General features: G+C 44.4%; 1 protein-coding gene across 5 annotated transcripts in view; it reads left to right on the top strand.

Annotated features, from left to right (window-relative positions):
- Positions 1-17,274, top strand: part of TIAM2 (TIAM Rac1 associated GEF 2) — a 243,443-nt gene that overhangs the window by 165,755 nt on the left and 60,414 nt on the right. For all 5 annotated transcript variants that reach the window (XM_053293460.1, XM_053293483.1, XM_053293477.1 and 2 more), the window contains 2 exons: positions 6,478-6,570; positions 7,879-8,139. In XM_053293460.1, the coding sequence (XP_053149435.1) occupies positions 6,478-6,570; positions 7,879-8,139 (354 nt within the window). The remainder of the gene's footprint in view (positions 1-6,477; positions 6,571-7,878; positions 8,140-17,274) is intronic.

The raw sequence follows: 17,274 nt of genomic DNA on the forward strand, positions 1-17,274 counted from the left end.
ACCTTGTTCCTACAGATGATATTTGAGTACTGTACAGGTGTCTGCAGTGTGGGCACGTGGATCATGGAGGAAGTGGAAGCACCCGGTTCATCCTGACATTGGTGGGCAACTGCTAATTTGCCAACTCTCAATTCTTTAGAGTTCAAAAATGTCAGCACCTTTTGTTTTCCCACCTCTCAAGTGGAGATGGAGCCAGGAGAAGAGAGGCTAAGATGTTTGTGCATAGGATTGGGTTACTGGGTTTAAGACTGCAGAGGAGACAGAGCTGGGACTAAGAATTGGGGTGTGTTCTTCCTTTGGTGGCGGGGAAAGAAAGACGAAAGTTAGTTGGAGTAAATGGAGGATCTGGATCGAGATCTGTCGAGATCCATAAGAATGGGTTCTGCGTCTGCTCAGGGATCACACGGTAGCCATGCCTCAACTTGTCGAGGCGTCCAAGCCCCGCCCCCACGCTGGCTGCAGGCTATTTAAGGGCAGGCTGGGCGCCATCTTCCTCAGTTCTTTTCCGACCGCCTTAGCATTTAGACTCCGGTCTGCTGCCTCCTGTCAGTAAAGTTCCTCCGTGAGTTCATCTGTTTAAAAGAGAGAGAGCGAGACTTTTAGTATTCTGTGTATGACCTTGGACTGGCTGACGATCTGCTTTTCGTAAATTGACCCTGTTTTGGCTGACGGACTTGACTGGATTTTTCTGACTCGAAACGACCCTGACTACCCAATTGCGTGCCCCATTATGGCTGAGGAGAAGAAGTCCTTCAAACGGTGTGATGGCTGTAAAGCCAAGCTCCCCTCGATGGACCTACATGACTTGTGCTTGCTATGTTTGGGAGAGGAGCACAATGTCTTGACCTGTAGGATATGTTTATCTTTTTTGAAGCAAACGCGCAAGAACAGAGCGCTTCGTTTGAGGGCTGCAATTTATGACTAAGTCTTAAGCCCTTCGACACCGGGTGAGCCGCATCTGCCGGCCTCGAGGTCAAAGTTGCCTGCAAAATCGGCATCGGCACCTCCGCCATTATCGACGCCCTATCGGTGGAAGTCTACCAAATCGACCTCGGCATCGACGCCGGCCCGTCCAGCATCGCACCCCTCCACTTCAACATTGACAGTGCGCTCTACATCTACGACACCATCTTCAGCATCGAATTCCACTCGGGTACCTTTGAGGCATTGACATTCGATGTCAACAACCAAACAGTCTGTCTCGATATCGCTGCCATCCAGGCACTGTGCCTCATCTCCTGCGTCTTCATCTCCCTCGAGACCGTCTAAGCAACGTGCCTCGTCTCCTGGGTCTTCGCCTCCTAGAAACGCCAGAAGACAATTGATCTTACATGCACCCCATCTCCACCATTGAACTCACATTTGCCTTTGGCTCCGCGCTGCTCCCCAACACTGGAGTCGGCGCCGGGAACTTCAATGTCGACAGCAATCGAACATCCACCTCCGGTACCGTCATCTTCAACATCGAGAGCCAGATCCCTGTCTCCTGCAAGGACACCAATCTCTTCTTCGGCTCCAACATCACCGAGACCCCGAAGTGCTGCACCGCCGGCGTCGACTCTCCATACCCCTGTGGTTTCGATGTCGACAAGAGTGTCGCCTAGCAGTCGGACCCCGTTGCCAACCTTCGATGTCGACGATGATGAAACACAAACAAACGCCACGGCTGCGCTAGATCCTTCGACTGCGCAGACCCTGCTTTCGAAGCTGGACTCTACCTCGAGCACACCATCTACATCTACCTTCAAGGGTTTTCCACCATCGAATGTCGGGGTGGATGCTACAGTCATTCCATCAGAGAACACTTTATCAGCTATCCACCTGCATGACTCTTCTACTTGGCACACTTGTGGCTTCTCGCATCAGACACCAACCATGGCACCTGGAACTAGCGGAATGGGGGCCTGTTCCCCGGGTGCCCCGTATTCTGATGAACCAGCTAGAGCATGAAGGCCATACATTCCTCTACGTTCTACATTACAAGTCTCGACACTGCCTCAGCGTCCCTTGAAGGTTCCGTCTTATGTGACAAAGGCATCTCAGACCCCACGGGTGCAGACAGAGCAACAGTGTACCCAAACTATCCTACCACAGGTACGATCCATGGACATACAAATGTGTTCTCCACTCTCTGCACGGAACGTTACCGTGGAAACGCAAACAGTTGTTCCCTCTTTGCCAGTGGCATCAGAATCTGAACATTATGGGTCCTCTGACTTCGAGTCAGATCCGGAAGACTGAGATTTCCTTGTGGACCCACCAGCGGATGTGCCTCCTACAACATACGTGTCTCCTAATGAGGAGATAAAATCATATCACAAACACTTGCATGCCATGGCAGAAGCACTAGGCCTGGACATTCAATCACAATTATCTACAATTGATGATCCAGTGTACAACTTCATGTTACAAACACAGTCTACCCAACCAGTGGCCTTACCCATGCTTCTGGTCATTACTAGGGCAGCCAAATGCGCATGGGAGGTACTACACACCTCGACACCGACAAGCAAAAGGTTGGAGAGCTTGTTCCGTATACAAGAAAAAGATAGCACCTATCTTTTAAAGTACCCTGCCCCTAATTCCTTTGTTGTGGATTGTGCAGCCTCCTCAAAAACGGGAAAATGTTATTCAACACCTCCTGAGAAGGAGGGGTGCAAACTGGACTTACTAGGCAGGAAAATTTATCCCACTTCATGCCTCTCCATCAAAGTGGCGAACTAAGCTGCCTGTACAGCCAAATATTGCCACAGCATTTGGGAAGCTCTGAAAGGTGAACTTGACACTTTATCTCCAGACGATTTCAGGAAGAGATACCAACAGACTCTTGAGAGGTCAGCAGAGCTTACACGGCAACAGCTGAGCATCGCTAAACACCTTGCAGAATCGGAGTCCCCATCCTTGACTGCAGCAGTCACACTCCGCAGGCATGCCTGGCTGCGTTCTACCAGGTTCCAAGCAGACATGAAAGAGAAAATCGAGGGCCTATCATTTGATGGAACTGGACTCTTCAGTGAATCCACAGATGCAACTATGGAACAACTTAAGAAGAGGAGTGGGCAAATATTGCTCCGTCTAGATGTGCAAGGTTGATAGAGAAGTATCCCAACAGACTCAAGGCTGTTATTAAAGCAAAAGGTGGTTCAACAAAATATTGACATGGGGGGGGGGAGTGATCCTTTTTCAATCTCAGTAATTCTTGTTTTTTGTTTCTGACACTTTTTCTGGACTGTAATTGTGATGTTTTTCAGTTGGATGTTATAGGTTGCATTGGATAAGTACAGCTGGTGAAGGGAATTTTCTTTGTGTTTTCATTTCAGGATTTAAGGGAACCAGAATTTAAGGTCTATCAAAGGGGGTGATTCTTTCCTATACCCACTGTACATTGGTGCAGTCTTGGACACGACGGCACAAAAAGCATACTTACCAAGGGACAGGTTCGACTGCATCCAGAGTCTAGCCCATCTCTAACAACAACAACTCAGACAACCTGCACGTCTTATACAATGTCTTCTCAATCTGATGGCATCATGCACAGAAGTGGTTCCTTACTCTCGCCTGAAGATGCAGAAACATCAGCTGTGGTTTCTGTCCATCATCCATCTCATGAGAGACAGCCAAGGGAAGCACTTGCAGCTGCTTCTGCAAATCCTGAGATCGCTCACCTGGTGGTCGACTCCGAGAAACCTTCTGAGTGGGGTTCCTTTCAAGGCTCCATCTCCTGCGGTGTGACTGACGACCGATGCATCCCTCCTCGGCTGGGGTGCTCACTGCAACGGTCATCGGACACAGTCCCAGCTTCATATCAACTTTCTGGAGTTGCTGGCAGTCTTTCAAGCACTGCAAGCTTTTCTGCTGCTCATCCAGAACCGAATTGTACAAATACAACTCGACAACACAACAGCCCTGGCTTACATCAATCGCCAAGGGGGGACTGTATCTCGAAGCTTGTGTGCCCTAGGTGTGCAACTGTGGCATTGGTGTATCCAGTCACCCCAATAGCGATATCACACATCAAGTCACCCCAATAGCGATACACATCAAGGGCCTAGTCAATTTTCTGGCAGACGATCTCAGTCAGGTATTTCTGCAGGAACGTCATCACAAATGGTCCCTCAAGGAGGACTGTGTAACTCCCCTCTTCGACCGCTGGATCCAACCGACCATAGATCTCTTCGCGACTGCCCTGAACACAAAATGCTTACCCTACTGTTCGAGGGCGCGACACAACTCCCAGTCCCTGGGGGATGCTTTCCAGCTGGGTTGGTCCCAGGAAGTACTTTACATGTTCCCGCCACAACTGATAATCAAATGGGTGGTCGCCCAACTACTGGCCTCACCTACTTCAGGGATTCTGATAACACTCTGGTGGCCCCGCCAACCATGGTTTCCTCAAGTACTCAGACTATCGCGGGGTCACTTCCTCCCTCTCCCTCAAGAACCGGACCTCCTGACTCAAGACAACGGAGTAGTCTTACACCCAGACATGCAGACTCTCCGTCTCACCACCTGGCTAATTGGATCTTAGACTGTATCCTGCTCAATCAGCGCAAACCTTCCACCAAATGCAACTACTCAAGCAAATGGTGCAGGTTCAAGATCTATGCGAAGGCGCATGGTTTCCTCCCCATGCGCACTTCTATATGGGATGTTCTTCTTTATCTGACCACCTTGAAGTCTCGAGGCCTGGCAAATGTCTCTTTAAGAGTCCACCTGGCAGCACTTTTATAAAGACATCCTGGCTGGGAGGGAAAGACCTTATTCTCTCATCCACAAAGTAAGGCCTTCCTGAAAGGGCTCGCCAATGTATATCCGCCCATTCGAGCTCCGGTTCAACCTTGGAGCATTTCCCTGGTTCTCTTGTCGCTAACTCAAGCTCCTTTCAAGCCCATGACACTGGCACCCCTGAAGCTGGTATCCTTTAAGACTGCATTCTTGGTTGCTATAACGGCGGCGCGCCGAGTGAGTGAACTGACAGCTCTGAGAGTGGATCCTCCTTTTACTAGATTCTTTCTGGAAAAGGTCCTGATGCGTCCAGATCATAACTTCCTTCCGAAAGTCATTTTGGGTTTCCATCTAAACCAAAATATAGTCCTCCCCATGTTCTTCAGGAACCCAACCGCATTGGAACAATCTATGTACTCCCTGGATGTTTGCAGGGCCTTACTGTACTACCTGGCACGAACTAAAGACTTTCATGCTTCTACACGACTTTTCATGGCTTACAAGGGCTCAAAGAAAGGCACAAAAATCACCAGGCAGAGGTTATCCTCCTGGCTGGTGGAACTCATCAAGTTTACCTATAAGTTGCAGGGCAAAACGCCCCCTGAAGCTATCAAGGCCTATTCAACCCGTGCCTATGCTTCCTCGGCCACACACCTTTCGGGGATATCTTTCAAACATTTGCAAAGCAGCTACGTGGTCCACGGAAATACCCTTTGTCAAACACTACGCGCTAGATGTGCGCTCTGCTGCGGAGGCTAATTTTGGGAGAAGTGTTCTTAAAAGGGTGTTACAATAGCCTCTACTGCACCCTCCTCCTTCGAGGGAGCTGGCTAGTCACCCATTCTTATGGATCTCGATGGATCTCGATCCAGATAAACAGGTTGCTCACCTGTAACTTATGATCTGGAAGAGATCTGTCGACATCCATAAGACCCTCCCTGTTTATCTCGATCCAGATAAACAGGTTGCTCACCTGTAACTTATGATCTGGAAGAGATCTGTCGACATCCATAAGACCCTCCCTAACCACCCCTCTGCAGTAGGGCTACTCTAGGTGCGTAGTGGTGTGTAGGCCGTTCCCTGTCTAGGAACTCTGCGATGAACTCACTTTCATAGCTGGATGGTCATCCTTCATGGCGATCGTCCAAAGAACTGAGGAAGATGGCACCCAGCCTGCCCTTAAATAGCACGCAGCCAGCGTGGGGGCGGGGCTTGGACACCTTGACAAGCTGAGGCATGGCTACCACGTGGTCCCTGCGCAGGCGCAAAACCCATGCTTATGGATATCAACAGATCTCTTCCAGATCATAAGTTACAGGTGAGCAACCTGTTTATATATCTTTGGAAGAGGACATTTAACTTGGGAGAATCAATATTTTGAAGGATAAATCTTGAGGAAATAAATTGAGTGGGCATCTGGAAGGGAAATTAATTTGGGGGGAGGAATTAGTTGATGGGATTGGCTTGGAAGGTTGGGTGGGGCTTATAGCATTCCCACTTCTCTTTTCTTTTTTTGAGCTACCGGTTTTCCCTAGTGTGTTCAGAAACTGATGTGTATCTTGCATTTTATTAATAACTCTTCAGCTAAATGCAATTCACTTCTGCTTCATGAAAGCTATGTAGAACATTAAATCTTGGTAGTACAAAATGAGAAATGTTTCATGAGACTATTACAAAACACTGTCAAATATCACATTGTGTTTAAAGAAGACACCATTTCAATTTCAAATAAAGCTAATTTTTACACTCTAGGATTTGCAGTCACTGCACAAGTTGATGAGCGCCAGCATCTCACCCATATATTCATAAGTGATGTTCTCCCTAATGGGATGGCTTACAAGGAAGGTATGCGTTGTCTCTTTCTACATGAAAATCCTTTTTCTAACACTGTGTCTGTTGCATTGAACAAAGAGAATAGTCTTCCATCCACATCTTCATGTTCTGTGTCACACGCTTTATACCAGATGACGAGAATGCCCCCACCCCACCCCGCCTTTCCAATCCTGTTCAAAAAAATCTCTTATGGGCACTTTGACACATGTCCATTTTTTCCTTATTGGTGTATGTCACATGTAGAGATCATATAAATGTCTGTTTTGTCAAGTGCATGTTTTTTGGGAAGCCATGATAAGAGTATACTTGTAGGTTATAGTATACACTTGTTGGGAACCTAACCAAGCAGTAGTTTCCAACAAGGATACGCTCAGCAGAGACACATCTGTGCAATCTTCCGTGTACACCTGTGCAGGGAAAATACTAGGAATATAGAAGCTACCTTATACTGAGTCGGGCCATTGGTCCATGTAGCTCAGTATTGTCGACACTGACTAGCAACGACTCTCCTGGATTTCAGGTAAAAGTCCTTCTCAGCCCTACCTGGAGATGCCAGGGATTGAACCTGGAACCCTCTGCCTGCAAATCAGATGCTCTGCCACTGAGCTATGGCCCCATCCACATTCTGTGTTGTGTCCCTCAGTTGTCCCTTTCTTAGCTTCACCAGGCTGCCTCCCTATTAACACATAGTAATAGCTAATTTGGCAGTAGACTCTGGTAAGATTATTTAGGACATTTTGTCTTGACATGTTATTTTATCTGCATAATTTATTTGTCTTTGCCATTTCTTCTTTATTTTTACTGGTTTATCAAACTTCTGCAGCTGTCAAACTCTTCTGCCAAGTATCTTGTCCTTTGAAGTTCATTTGTCCTTATTGCATGTTCTTGTTGCCAGATATGCCTGTGTTTAAAGGATTTGGTTAAATTAAGCTGATTCTTTCTAATTGTGTAGCTTCGACTAGGTTCCAGGTCTAAGGAGGAAAGAAATGGGAGTTGTAGAACTTTGTCCATAGTTTAATGGGTTGTCTTTTAAACTGATTTAGGCACCAAAAATAGTTCTCCTTTTGCAATTTCACAACAAACTAAATCCTTGGAGTTATCTTCATGGTTACACTTTTGAATAAAAAGCAGGGCACTTCTTAGTTGGCAAGTGTGAACCTTGGCTATTTCTTAAAATCAAAGAACATTCAATGAACTCCAGGTAATAAGATGAGGGCAGCTGTTTGAACAACTAAATTGTGATGTGACTTGATTAGTGTCCTTGACTGCCGGGGTGTGTCTACTCAGCTTTTTTAAACTCTCTCTTTCTCATGTTCCCAGGGTTGCGTGTGGGCAACGAAATCTTGATTATAAACGAGGAGTCTGTGTCTGATCTTGACCTCAGACAAATGGAGTTATTGTTCTCTGGGAAAAGTGTGATGCTGACTTTGACTTCAAATCACAACAGCAACAAGAGTGCATTATGCACTTCGTGGTCAGATGGTGACATTTCCAGGGAAGCAAGGAACTTGTTACCTCCTCCTAACCAGTCACAGCTCCTGGAGGAATTTCTGGATAACTTCAAAAAGAATACAGCAAATGGTGAGATGCTAGTAGTGATTGATGTTTTTGTTTTTCATCTTTTTAGAAATTGCTTTCAGGTTATGTAACAGGATTAAAAAAATATTTTTCTATGTACCAAGAAATCAGTACATTAGAATGTCAGCACAGTACATTCCACTATTCAGTTAAGATGGTAATTATTATCTCAAAATTAAAATTATATGAGTGATCATGTTTATAGGAAACTCCTAGCAATCTTGAAATAGCAGTAATATTTTAAAGATGAATCCCAAGTTTCTGTGTAAAGGTATTCTGCACACTCATAAGAACAGCCCTGCTAGATCAGGCCCAAGGCCCATCTAGTCCAGCATCCTGTTTCGCACAGTGGCCCACCAGATGCCGCTGGAAGCCACAGGCAGGAGTTGAGGGCATGCCCTCTCTCCTGCTGTTACTCCCCTGCACTCATGTTCCAAAAAGTTGTTCAAAGATCTTTGATGTTTACAAACTTCTGTTAGCAATAGATATTGCCCAATAAAAAATAGTCAGAGTAAGAATATCTACTATGATTTACCTTTTGAGGAATGTTTTATTGAGCATTTCTTTAATGTAGTTTAACAGAACAATATGCTAAGTTGTTACCTAGGAATGCAAATTTGTATACCTGTAACAAATCCACTAAGAATATTCTGCCATTGCAATGCTGTATCTTTAAAAAAGCACACAGGATATGTACCAGAGAAAAGACAACATTTTGTTAAGGGAATATGGCTCACTTCATGCCAGGGACCTTGATTCTTGCTGTCAAGGACCCAGACTGAAGTGGTGCCTCTCCATCTGGTTAATTGTTACACTCACCTCTACCACTAGAGCAGTAAAGCCATTCACTATCTACCTGGGGAAAATTAGAAGTTTATACTTTAAACTTCTAACATTTGATAGCAAACATCTCAAAAGAAGGCAATTTGCACTCGGTTTGAAGATTCACTTTTTAAAAATATGAAATACTAACTGCATTGGTTAAAACAACATTGTTGGATGCAATTGTGATCCCTGTAGCACAGCATATTGCATTACTGAATGAATGATTAATCAATCATTGCTTGCTCTCAGTTTCTAAGAGTGCCAGAGAAGTAGATATCTGGAACACAGAGTAATGCCGATCAGGCTGCTAATTTCCTGTTGGAGACCACATTATGTCTGCCAGGATGAGCCAGCCTCCTTACACACTGAGCAAAATGCAACATTTGTAGGCCATCTGTTTGAATGAAGATGTTCCGCCCATACATGGGGGAGTGAAGAAGCTCATCCTACCACTGCCACCTAATGCATGTGCTTATTTTCCAAGCATAGCATACTGATTTATGGCTAGAATTGTTTCTATAAGCTAGTTGTGAAACAAGCCTGACCTGGTTGAATATTTTGGTACTAGAAAAGTCAAGACATCTTATTACAGACAGGGCTAAACGAGACATCACGCAGCAGAGGCACATAGCAAGCTCCCAAAGTTTGCTTTTTATGCAAAGCTGCCATGATCAGAAGGAGGGTCTGCACGACTGTTTCCCATCCAGTCATCCCCCCGCCACCACTAAAAATGCCTCCTAAACTGCTTTCCTGCCATAATGGGGCGGGTGGGGGGATAAAATAAAAAACAAACAATGAGTACTCTGCCACTGCCCTGGTTGGTGGCAAAACAGCTTGAGATCAAAAATGTTGATCAAGAAAAACTACTTTCATAGAAAAGGGTTGAGTACTCTGCTGTTTATTTGATCAGATTCACAGCTTCCTGTGGCTGTGAATCTTAAATGTGGCTTTATTAAATGAAAGAGGAGGTTAGGAGGCATTTAGATGCATTTGCCATTTAACTTTTAGCTTGACCCTAGATTTCTGTTTCTGGAACAGGAGAGCTGATCTTGTGGTAGCAAGCATGACTTGTCTCCTTTGCTAAGCAGGGTCTACCCTGGTTGCTTATGAATGGGAGACTTGATGTATGAGCACTGGAAGATATTCCCCTCAGGGGATAGAGCCACACTGGGAAGAGCAGAAGGTTCCAAGTTCCCTCCCTGGCATCTCCAAGATAGGGCTGAGAGAGAGTCCTGCCTGCAACTTTGGAGAAGCCACTGCCAGTCTGTGTAGACAGTACTGAGCTAGATGGACCAATGGCCTGAATCTGTATAAGGCAGCTTCCTATGTCATTCCTTTAGGTTGTTGTTAAAATTACGTCAAAAGTGTAACTGAAATGTGTTGTCAGGTAAGAGCAAAGGCGCTTGATCTGATTCTTTTTATGCCTCCAAAAATTACAAGTCACAAAGGAGAAATTTTTAGGGTTGATTTAATTAAAAAGCAGCTTTATTAGGTCATTCTTGAAATAAAAAATTGATTGCAAGATTTGCGATGCAGTAAGTAGCATCTTTCTCATGGGCCTTAGTTCATTTTAAATTCTGTTAAATTGACTGTTGGCATATAAAAGCTTATGTCATAAAACAAAAATTATAGCACTAATTAATTACATTTCATTGTTTTAGGACTATCACTCAGGTTTTTAGCTTGATATTCTACACTGATGTTACCTTATGTATTCACCATAATAACTTTGTGTGTCCATTCACCAGATTCATTATTCCTTTGAGATAAATTTTGGAATGTCTGCTAATCTCCATGTATCCCATTATAATAAGAAATTGTTAAAGAATGTATGCAGCAAAAGGATAAAGAAATATTTTGGATTTGGTTGCCTGATTAAGATAGCAACTATGCCAGATGTGTTTACCATAAATTGGGGTGTGGAGAATTATTCTAAATTAATATCTGTGAGAGAGCCTGTCATATTTATCAGATTATAGTGTGCTGGCATTTAGTTTATGCTGTTTCAAATGGCTTGTTATAGAAACAAGTGCAAGCAGCACAGCTTTGATTGAATGCATAATTTTTAATGGGTTTACCCTTTTGCACTCATGTTCATTTTTTGTCCTTGCTTTATTTCCAGTGTCTACCAGCCTACTTGAACTTGCAAAAATCACCATTAGTTCATGGTTTCAGACTTCCCACTATGATTTTTCCACTTTGTTTCTAAGTCAGGGTGGCTGAAAACATAAGAACTATCTTGCTAGATCAAGCCATTACGGGTCAGCACTGTGTTTCCAAAGTGGCCGGCCATATGCTTCTCACAAGCAGGGTCTGAAAGCAACAGCCCTCCATAGGGGGCATGCAGGCCTCTGTATGGCTACAGAACCCTATATATTTGAGGGTGAAGTTGTTGGTTTTTTGTGTTCGTTGGTTAGTTCGTTCCAGGCACGGAGCCAGCCAAGTGGTGGCCTGGGTCCACCCCCGCTCGGCGGCCCCCTCCACATACACCCATGCGCAGGGGGGCATGGCTCGGACTCCAGAGGAGCCCAGAGTGAACCCCCTCCCATGCCCAGGCTGCCAAGAGCCCGGGCGAACTCTCCTGCAGTTATTTCAGGCAGCGCCGACTGCCCGATAGAACGTTTTCCCCTTTCTCTCCCTCTCTGGAGAGAGAGAAAGGAGAAAAAGTCCTATCAGGCAACCGATGCTGCCTGAAGTGATGAGCTGAGAGCTCGCTCGAGGTCTTGGCAGCCCAGACCACGTCCCTTTGTGTGTGGCGTCATGCACAAAGGGGGCGTGGCTTGGGCTGCTGAGAGCCCGGGCGAACTCTCCTGCAGTTATTTCAGGCAGCGTCGGCTGCCTGATAGGATGTTTCCCCCTTTCTTCCTCCAGAGAGGGAGAGAAAGGGGAAAACGTTCTATCGGGCAGTCGGCGCTGCCTGAAATAACTGCAGGAGAGTTATCCCGGGCTCTCGGCAGCCTGGGTGTGGGAGGGGGGAGTTAACTCTGGCCTCCATGGGGCTTCGGCGGCCTTTTTTCATTGGCAGCCCGGGTTCTTGGAACCCGTTTGCACTATGGTGGCTATGCCCCGGTTCGTGTTCTCTCTCTCTCTCTCTCTCTCTCAGCTGCCTTAGTTGGAAAAAGCTTGGAAACCACATGGCTGTTTTCAGTTAAATGTTTAGATTGTAGGGGATTGTATAGTCTGGTGGGCAGCATTCTGGGAGGAAGGGAGTAGCAGTTGCTTACATGGCACACACAAGCCTTTCCATATAACTTGTGAGAGGGACAGTACAGCAAAACCAAGGCTTTGTGTAGTTTAGAAAAACGGTGACCAGAGTATAGTCCAAAGCTTTGGCTGTAAGAACTGCGACATGTTTTAGAGATGTTGAAAAGGAAAGAGCTGCAGGGTTAAACAGATTTGATGAGTGGGTAATTGAGGCAAGGAAGATAGCAGTACCCTCAAGAGTAATGGAATAATGCAGATGTAAGGAGGATTAATGTGGGAAGACTAGTTCTGTCTTTGCTACGTTTAATTTTATGACCTCCAGGAAGTGATGACAAGCAGCAAGAGAGACTGCAAAAGATAGGAAGGTGTGTGGGTAGATCTGAGCATCGCCCACATAAAGACAATTGGCAGAAGCCATGAGAGTGAATGCAATCACCCACAGTTATATAGAGGACAGTCATAGAGAGGAAGAAAGCCAAGAAAAGTCTGTATCAGGAAGTCAAGGAGGATGGCATTATCAAGAATGGAAAAGGCAACAGATCAAGGAAAATGAGGTTCAATAAGAAAATCTTAAATTTGGACAGAAGAAAGCCATTAGAGATGTGGGCAAAAGCCTAGGGTGAAATCAGTCATATGTGTCAAATAGTAAGGAGGATTTTGCCATTGCCTTAGGCATGCTTAAGTGATAATCTATACCGCACACATGATGGGGCAAAATATTTTTCTTTTCAAAACCTTCTGTGCATTATGATGAGAGATCTGAGACAGTAGTTGCAGGTGGGGAAGGAGTCCATTGGATGAGCTGGAAACTAGCATTTCTTTCTATGGTTACAAACTGTAGCTGAAGCTTGAGCTTTTTGGTTTCACAGCTACCCGTTTTCTTGTCTGCCGCCATCTGTCAATTCAGGCATTTCACTATCTTTATGAATCATTCTTTACTTACGTAAGAAGGCTGTTAAAGAAGCTGGTAAGCTCCCCTTCGGAGCCTGATAAGAAAAGTTATGAAATTGCCACTAACTGTTGAAAGGTTTGTGTTGTTAAAAACCATTGTTTCAACGTCTCTGAGTTAAAGGTCCAATGGTTGCTATAAATTTAAGCACTTTGCCTTGGTGCCAGCACTTGTTTCTTGCAGGACTTGGAAGTCAGATTTATAATTCTTGCTTATCTCCTCCAAATTGTGCAAACTGATGTAAATAGGTTTCTGTACTTAGCATTTAAAGCATACACTACAATTTAGATTTGGCCCATTCATTTATTCCACCAACATTTAAGTGGCTATGGAGCTTTTCATTTTCCATTCAAAACAGCTGCGACAGAATTGTGTCAAATGACTTATTACATCATTGCTGCAATTACAGTTCATCTTTGCAAATACTTTTAGCCAGCATGGTGTAGTGGCTAGAGTGCTGGACTAGGACTGGGGAGACCCGAGTTCAAATCCTCATTCAGCCATGAAACTAGCTGGGTGATTCTGGGCTAGTCACTTCTCTCTCAGCCTAACCTACTTCACAGGGTTGTTGTGAAATAGAAACTTAAGTATGTAGTACACCACTCTGGGCTCCTTGGAGGAAGAGTGAGATATAAAATGTAAAAAATAAAAATAAAAATAATTTCCCCATAGAGGCATTCTGTTTCTTACCAAGTTTTCAGTGTCCTACTGCATCAGTAAAGTTGTCAATTCATGAATGTCAAAATTATGTTACTTGGTAGGGTCAGGATTAATATGTTGGATATTAAAAGGATAACAGAAATAATAGGTAAAAGGATAACAGAAAAGATATCTCTGTTCATCTAAGGCAGGTATGGGCAAACATGACCCTCCAGCTGTTTTTGGACTTCCGTAATCCACAGCCACCATGGTCAATAGTCAGGGATGATGGGAGTTGTAGTTCAACAACAGCTGGAGGGTCAAGTTTGCCCAGTCCTGATCTAAGGTGTGTACAGCAAGATATGCACCTACAAATCTCCTGCTCCCAAGTAATATAGTCCACATGTAATATCAGGCCAACGTAGATCAGCCTAATACAGTTCTGACTGCAACGGCATTGCAAGCACAAAGCAAGAACTAAAAAGTACAGATAACTGAAGCAGGTGAGCTTCGCCGCAGACATGTGTGCATATGCACACCTACATACTATATTATTAATTAGAAGACATTCTAGAAAACAATTACCCATTTTACATATGGGCAACATGGAGGCTGCAGAGTCTCTAGTCTCAAGAAAAATCACATGCAAAATTAAACATTCAGAGCAGGTGACTCAGGAAAATGAGTAAAACTAGAGATTGAGTCTCTCAATATGCATTATACAGTTAAAAACAACAACAAGCTTCTAGATAACATTTACCCATTTAGAGATGTATACTCCTGTGTCTTGATTCCCACACACCACTTGCAGATCCAATTTTTATACACACATGACGGAGATGGTCAGTAGCATGGTACACATATACCCTTTTTTGCACAATAGCAATAGCACTTACATTTATATACCGCTCTATAGCCAGAGCTCTCTAAGTGGTTTACAATGATTTAGCATATTGCCCCCAACATTCTGGGTACTCATTTTACCGACCTCGGAAGGATGGAAGGCTGAGTCAACCTTGAGCCCCTGGTCAGGATCGAACTTGTAACCTTCTGGTTACAGGGTGACAGTTTTACCACTGCGCCACCAGGGACAATAACAGCAAATATATGAGTGAACACACACACACACACACACACACACACACACCCCCGATGCGGCTTGTTGATTGCATTCTACTGACCATTCCTCTAAGTTGTAAGCTCAGTGTTTCCTCCTCTGCTGGTGCCTGACATTTCATCAGTCATCTTCTTCCCAATGTCAAACTCAGCACTGGCAGTAGATAAACCAGCAGGCATCCTGCACCATGACAGGTGGGTAGGTGGCTTGGCATGGCATCCACCAGCCCTCTGCCATGGCTGCAGCTGCCCCAAATGTGGCATGGACATCGCCTAGCTGGCCTCAGCCAACAGCCAATTCAGTTGCTGCCACCACTGCACAAGCAAAAGCCCCACTGCCCCAGGTAGACTCAATTTTCTGGCCCAAGCAAGCACTGCTGCTGCTGCTGTTCACACTGAGACTGTGCCTGGGACAAGGTGGGAGCAAATGCTGTCTCCAGCTCAGTTGCAGCCTGCCTGGCTTCACTTAGGGCCCATAATGCATTGTCAGGAGAGCCAGAGGCCATAAGACGCAGCCGCTTCAACTTTTGTGCCTGTAGGCTGGTGCTATGCGTGTGCCATGTACAGTTCTAAAAGCATGCCCATGTTTGCACAATGAGGAACATAACTATTTTAAATAAGTAAAAAATGAAATGGGGTAAAAAAATAATTAAAACCTTCCAGCTTCCCCCTTTTAAAAGCCAGCCCCTTTCTGACCCATACGCTCAAAAGCTGACTAACTGGCAACCCATTAGTGGCGTGCAGCCTGTTACAGAGGGCATCCGAGAGGATGGAATGGCTTGCCCCATTCAGTGGGTTTTTTGATAGTCTGGTTCCCCAGGGTGGAGGAGGAGGAGGAAAGAGGCCTATGCAGAGGCTTCTGGTCTAACTTTATATGTGTTGTGCCTGTGGTAGGCCCTTGATTTTTATCTCGCTTGGCCTCGGATTCATTCAATTTTATTTTCACAGCAACCCTGTGAGATGGATCAAGCTGAAATAGCACTTGGCCTGAGGACACCTAAGTACGGTCCATGGCAGAGCAGGGATTTTAACCCAGGTATCACTGGTCCAGCTGTTACATCACACTGGCTCTTGTGATGTATCTTGTTTGTGCAATTAATCAGTCATTTTCCCATCAGGTGTACCTGGGCAAGTGCAAACACTGAAATTTGCACTAGGTTAATCCACCAACTGAGTAGTCAATCAGTCAGAATTTAGTCAGTAAGAGTAAGTTGATTCGCCATGAATAATAATTTCAGCTTGATTTTGAAGCATATCATACCTTCCATTAAATTTCCCAAATAGTGTTTTTTTAAGGTTACAGAGCAGTGCAATACGTTAATTACAATGCAATAAGCATGTACAGGTTTTGCACCAAAGGAATTTACATCTGTTGTGAAAGAGTGTCTGAAGGTGGAGATATTACCTTATTTTAAGCAGAACAAAAGAGATAAGCATGTGTTTTACCTTTGGAGATGAACTACTCAACCTCAGCAGTGTTGCTTGCTAAGGGAGACTTGTTTGGAGTTCACGTAACAGCTGTTTCCATTCTTTGGGATGCAGTGCAGCATCTCATTTACCACTCCCTTCAATTTGGTTCCAGTAAATACTTAAAATACAGAGACCACCAGGATTTTGAACCTCCTTGAGGTTTGGATCAATTCCTGCTGAAACCCTTACACAAGACTTAGGCAGTTTGCCTGCCTTCCAATAAAGCCAGTGCAAAGAATATGAGAAACTCATGATTTAATAGCTTCATAAATCTGACCTTCATTTATGGAAACAACACCACATATGGCGATCCTTCTTTCCCAATATTTTTCTTCATGGCTTCTTTTCCTTCAAAATGTGAATAACTTGAGGAAGTATTTCTGAGGGTTTTTTCCTCCCATATTTTCACTCTGGAGTTGAAAGCATTTATTGTTTTACATCATTTTGATTAGAATTTTTGCTCATTTTGCCGTATTTTGTTCTGAGTTTCTGTGAGTGGATGTTTCTATTCTATTGTTTTAATTTTTGTGTGAACGACCCTGGGATAGTTTTAAAGAAAGGCGGTATACAAATTTATCAATCAATCAATCATTCTGAACATTCTTGAAAGACTGGTAGTGATCTCTTTATACCATCCTTTATCCTTGGGAGAGGGACTCAGTGTAAATGGAGGGTGCTATTGTATTACTACTAATTAATAATTAACCTGAGATTACTTGTGAGTCTTTGAGAATACACAGGAGAGGAGTTTTTGCTTGAAACTACAATTCACAAGTAATATGCAATAATAGCATTTGGAGTTCTCAAGAATACCGTGGAGAAATTTTCTTCCGGAAACAAAGAAAGGTTATTCTTGTCAAGACATGGGACATCTCTTTTTAAAGATGGAGGAAGCCAATTATGGAATTCATCCATTTCAGGCTGTTTCTCTTCTG

The sequence above is a fragment of the Hemicordylus capensis genome, chromosome 1 (genome assembly GCF_027244095.1).
Source record: "Hemicordylus capensis ecotype Gifberg chromosome 1, rHemCap1.1.pri, whole genome shotgun sequence".
NCBI classification, from domain to species: Eukaryota; Metazoa; Chordata; class Lepidosauria; order Squamata; family Cordylidae; genus Hemicordylus; species Hemicordylus capensis.